This window comes from Callorhinchus milii, unplaced genomic scaffold, assembly GCF_018977255.1.
Source record: "Callorhinchus milii isolate IMCB2004 unplaced genomic scaffold, IMCB_Cmil_1.0 Scaffold3, whole genome shotgun sequence".
Lineage (NCBI taxonomy): Eukaryota > Metazoa > Chordata > Chondrichthyes > Chimaeriformes > Callorhinchidae > Callorhinchus > Callorhinchus milii.
The window spans coordinates 20,770,601-20,776,229 of NW_024704744.1; the positions used below are offsets into that span (position 1 = coordinate 20,770,601).

The 5,629-nt window shown below is 48.7% G+C and overlaps 1 protein-coding gene across 1 annotated transcript; it reads right to left on the reverse strand.

The window, feature by feature from the left end:
• Nucleotides 1-2,122: 2,122 nt before the first annotated feature.
• Nucleotides 2,123-2,994, reverse strand: LOC103187476 (rho-related GTP-binding protein RhoB). The gene has a single exon (XM_007906985.2). The coding sequence runs from the start codon at nucleotides 2,758-2,760 to the stop codon at nucleotides 2,170-2,172; it is 591 nt and encodes a 196-aa protein (XP_007905176.1). The 5' UTR covers nucleotides 2,761-2,994; the 3' UTR covers nucleotides 2,123-2,169.
• Nucleotides 2,995-5,629: the final 2,635 nt, after the last annotated feature.

The following is a 5,629-nucleotide window of genomic DNA, read 5'->3' on the forward strand; positions in this document are numbered from 1 at the left end:
AGGGGGGGGAAAGGGGAAATCAAAATATCTATCTATTGTGTGTCAGCTTGGTTCTGTTACTCTCGCTTCTAAGTCTGCAATCCTGGTGAAGTGCTACATGATCAGAAGTGACACATATAATAATACTTGCATTTGATGTAGCCCCTTATTACGTCTTTGAGATACCCCAAAGCGCTTCACAGAATATACTGTCAAGTGAATTGTGGGCCAATTGCGCCAAGCAGGGTCCCACAAACAGTCGAAGAGTGAGTGATCAAATTTTTATTTTTTTAAGGAATTATTACCCCCAGAAAAGCGACTAACAACCGGGTTCCTACATACTGCTAGATAAACTGAGGCGTGTGGAATAAGGCAACTTGCCCAACAGTTTGCCCTGTCGGGAATCAATCACAGGTCTCTTGCTTGCAAGGCGAGTTCTCTAACCACTGAGCTACAGGACTACATAACCTCACCCGGGACATCAAAGATCTCAGAAGAATAATGAGCAACAATCTTCAAGATAAAATTGATCATTCACTTTGTGGCTGTTTGTGGTGGGATCTTGCTGTGATAAAACAGCTGCCCTGCTTAACTCCTTAACAACGATTACACTTCACAATATTTCCTGCAAAGTGTTTTTGTTTTTCATATATATATATAAAAAAGTTCTGGTCTGCTTTTGAGTTCCCAATGCTAATGAATGAAGCAAAACCTCAGAAGTCATCTTGATTATATTTTAATACTTTCTGTAAAAACATGTTTACACAGCTTATATTCAGTATAGAGTCCTGTAAACAAATGTACGTCTTGGCTTGACCGTCTGTCAGTTTTAAACTGAGACAATGACCCACCTCAGTACCACATGAAGACGTATCAAAAATATTAATACATTTAACCCTCTCTTAAAAATCAAGAGAACAGTACAGATTTTCAGACAGATCAGCCTCATCGCTGAAAACAATGTACTTTCCATTTCCTTATTCTGGCCCCCCCCCACCCCACACAAAAAAAACATTTCTTTTTTATAAAAAAAACTTAACGTTAGTGTCCCAAAGGTCCGTCCTCAGTGCTGTCACACAATATATATCTTGAAAAGCGTGTTTTTTTGTTGTTTTTTAAAAAAATTGTGATCATCACCCTTAGTCCCGTTTAGATGGGAGTGGTTTTGTGGTCAAGTCACTTGTGCAAACAAGTTGGTGAGATGTTGTGTTGTGGGCACCAGTGCTTCAGGCCAGTAAGTAAGTGCCTTGAGTACTCCTCTTCAATATTCAACAGTCTGTGAGGTCTTCCAGGGGCGTCTCTCTTGCAGATCCTTCAGTTCACGCGAACACCCCACAGCTTTCCAGCCTGCTTCTCCCCTTCCTCCAACCCACCTCCCCTTCCCCGCCGGATCGCCATGTAAATGGTGGGAGAGAGGGGGGGTGGGAGAGAGAGAGAGAGAGAGAGAGAAAAAAGTCCCAGTGGCATCTCACATGGCGAATAATGGTTCAGAAAAGAATAGCCAGACATTGGGATTGGGATGGACCCTTCAATGCAAACGCCTGGGTTGCCCTCCCCGGTTAAGAGTGCCGTCTCTTACTGAACGTGACATGATTTTTTTTGTTGGGTGTACATTGTATTGCATTAATGTGTGTTTCAAAAAAAATAAATCCAAATCCAACCCAATAAAAAAAGACTTTCTCCCTTTCCTTCCCCCAACCCCCACCCCCCCAAAAAAAAAGTGATGGGCTCTTGCAATTGCTCCTTTTCTCAGCAAACCCCCTACTCTTTGCTCCCCTTCCCGATTTATATATATATGTATACATATAAAAAAAAATCTTCGGTGACCCTCTCCAAGACACACACAAAAAAAAGAGTGATCGCCTCTTGCAAAATCGCCCCCTTTTTTTTTGTCCCCCCCCCACCCACCCACCCACCCACCACCCTCTCAGCAAAACCCCTCGCGTTTCATTCGCTCCCCTTTTCCCCTTCGTTGATGCGACCCCCAATCCCCGCGTCGACCCTCCACAACACACACAGACAGACAGACAGAGAGGAGAGGAGAGAGGAGGAGAGGAGAGGGGAGAGATCGGCTGAGAACCAAACAAAAAAAAAGAAAACAGCAGCAATAAATAATACCCCCCCCCCCCCCCCCCCCAAAAAAAAAATAACAACAACAACCATCAGCATCGGGGGGGTCGCAAACCCCCATCACAAGACGCTGCAGCAATGGGCGCAGCCTCTGCTCGGTCGGGGTCGCTTCTGCAGGGCGGCCCGGGTGGCCGTCTCGAACACCTCCCGGACCCCTTCCTTGGTCTTGGCCGAGCACTCCAGGTAATCGTAGGCCCCGATCCTGACCGCCATGGCCCGGCCGTCCTCGGTCCGGACCGGCTCCTGCTTCATGCGGGCCAGCTCGTTCCTCACGTTCTCGTCGTTCCTCAGGTCCTTCTTGTTGGCCACCAGGATGATGGGGACGTTGGGGCAGAAGTGCTTGACCTCGGGCACCCACTTCTCGGGGATGTTCTCCAGCGAGTCGGGGCTGTCCACCGAGAAGCACATGAGGATGACGTCGGTGTCCGGGTAGGAGAGGGGCCTCAGGCGGTCGTAGTCCTCCTGGCCCGCCGTGTCCCACAGGGCCAGCTCCACCTGCTTGCCGTCCACCTCGATGTCGGCCACGTAGTTCTCGAAGACGGTGGGGACGTAGACCTCCGGGAACTCGTCCTTACTGAAGACGATCAGGAGACACGTCTTACCGCAGGCGCCGTCCCCCACCACCACCAGCTTCTTCCTGATCGCCGCCATATGCGGTCCGGTCCGCCTCGGCCGCCCGGGCCCTGCGGGACTCCCGGGTGGTGCTGGTGCTGCCTGAGCCGACTGTGCGGTGGCGGCGGCGGCGGCGACGGCGGTGCCTGAGCCGAGTCGCCCTGTCACTGCTGTGCGGATCTGCTGTGTGTGTGTGTGGCGCGAGTTTAGTTTTGGATGTGCTCTCACACTCCCTCTCTCTCTCTCACACTCCCTCTCTCTCTCTTCTCTCTCACACTCCCTCTCTTCTCTCTCACACTCCCTCTCTTCTCTCTCTCTCTCACACTCCCTCTCTCTCTCTTCTCTCTCACACTCCCTCTCTCCTCTCTCACTCTCTCTCCTCTCTCACACTCCCTTTCTCTCTCTTATCTCTATCTCTCTCACACACACACACTCACTGGGATCCCCTTCTGCCGTTCACCGGCGGTGAAGCAGCTTTTTAAAGCACCGCAGCCGTCGCCTAAATATAGCCGTCCAATCAGCGGCCGCGGACCCGCTGCAGCCCCCGTGCGCCCCCTCCCGGCTGTCGGGGATTGGAGCCGCGCCGCCGGGGGGAGGGGTGTAGGAGGAGTGGGGGGGGTGTAGGGGGGGGTGTGGGGGGTCACACGGCTCTCAGTCAGCGGCAGTTTCAGTCAGTTCACGGGTTTTTTGTTAAAAAAAACCCTCCTCCCTTGAAGCAAAAGCAGTTTTTTAAAAAAAATTCTTTAAAATTTAAAAAATTGGCCCCGGAGGGCGGGGAGGGGGGGGAGGGGAGGGGGGGAGCGGGGGGGAGGGCGGGGGAGGGGAGGGTCAGGGCTGAAGGGGACGTTTCCCATTGGACTGGTCAGCAATCTCCAGACAGGAGGACCGGGCTCTGTGGTAATGTTCTCCACCCCAACCCCCACTCCCCCCCATTACCCCACTACCCCCACTCCCCCCCACTACCCCCACTCCCCCCCCGCTCCCCCCCACTACACCCCCCCACTCCCCCCCCCTCCCCACTACACCCCCCACTCCACCCACTACCCCCCCACTCCCCCCCCACTCCCCCACTCCCCCCCACTCCCCCACTACCCCCCACTCCCCCCCCCACTCCCCCCCACTCCCCCACTCCCCCTCCCCCCCCCCCCAGTCTGCAGTGCTCTGCCAGCACTCACCCCTGAGCAGAGAGAGAAGCCTCTCGTACTGTTAAGGTACTGGAGAGCCAACGCTGCTCTGGTGGAGTCGAGTCCCCGAAGAAGGAAAATTGGGAGTCAGATGTCTTTCAAGAGGGGAGAGGAGACGATCGGCCGAAGAAAGTGCCTCTGGAGTCCCTGTCCTACGTGTTTTCTGTGTTCCATATGTATTTGTAATAAAAACGATAACAATCCTTTTATTTATTTACAGAGCGTTTACATCGCATTTATTTTGTAAGACTCGTTGTTGATTGTAGGCAGATATGAGGTGAAAACTCAAAGAGGAGGAACATCTCTCAAATAGCAACACTATATTCAAGTGGCAATAGTGCTGTTTGATATAATGCATTTGTTAATGCCATTGATGCCCTTTGAGACATAAGTAACATACCTTTATGTAATGCATTTGTAAAAATAAGGTTTGCCAAAGACTGATTCTTTAACAGCCTGATCAGAAAATAATCTGCATGAAAATTTGACAGATCGATTAGCAAAAGAATGATTACAAACAAAAAGTAAATGCAGTTTTTCAAACTGAATTCCCAAACAATGCTCGGGGTTTGGTTCTCTAACTATGTCAATTTAATGCTAAAACAATTATATTTTGGCAAGTTTTATTTTGCTCACTCAGCTTGGTGTCTGAAATGTGGAAACTCATCACCACGCTTTAAAGTTAAATTAATTCCAAATCAATTTCATATGCTGATAGGGAAATTTCCAAAGGATAGTTTTAAAATTGACTTCATATAAAAACTACTAAAGGTCTACCACCTTACAATTTGTCCTCTCGCTAAGATATATAACATTGAGGTGAATCAAGCAGTAGGTGAATTGCACACCAGTAGCTTTAATACTTATAGAGAAAACAATTGAACCAGACTGATCATGACCATTTCAAATGAATTATAAGTACCATATGATGTCACCACAAAAGTAGCTGATTGTGTTGCAAAGCTCTTACATGGGAGGAAGGGGGATCTCAAAGTTCAAGAGAACAAGCCAACACACAGACGTGTGATTTAAATTTCTCTGAAATTAGTCCTTATCTTATTCTCCCAGTCCCCAAATCTTGGCTCTACTGTTGACATTACTGATATCATGAAAGAAACATTAGCAAATTCCAGTTTAAGCTGGATTGCTATCATGAGAGTACAAAAGCGAAGATGGTGTTTGAACTCATTCCTCATCTGAGGCAGGTGAGACTCATAAAGGAGGAAAAGAAGCAGATATCGCACGGGCCAAATGTACTTTTAATTATCAGATGAATCATTTCAGTGAAGTTCCAAAGCAGTGGTGGTTGATCCTACTGATATCTCGTTTCGTTTATAGGGCTTCCTCTGACAGCAGATCTCACTGAGCAAAGCTGGAGTCCACTATCTCCAGAAATGGGTCTTCGTTCACCTTGGCAATCACTTAACACTACAATTCTGCAGCTGCACCCAACAGTAGTATCAGTGAACATACAGCCATGCAAGCACTAGTTACATAATAATATTAATCCTTGCATTTGATTTTAAGAAGTATAGCGCTTTATCATTGAGATAAGGCACAAAGCTGGTTGGACTCCAGTACCCCAACACACATTCTGGGTCCCCAAGTCTTGGCTGTTGCCAACCTGCGCCAAACACTTTCCGTAATTAGATAAGCAGGATGTGACCCTCCAGTGAGAGAGTGCACATTCCACTGCAACAAATATCTCTGGAATTTCCATGTGT

Coding starts and splice junctions, on each gene's coding strand:
- LOC103187476 (XM_007906985.2), bottom strand. CDS start 2,760: ATGGCGGCGATCAGGAAGAAGCTGGTGGTGGTGGGGGACGGCGCCTGC.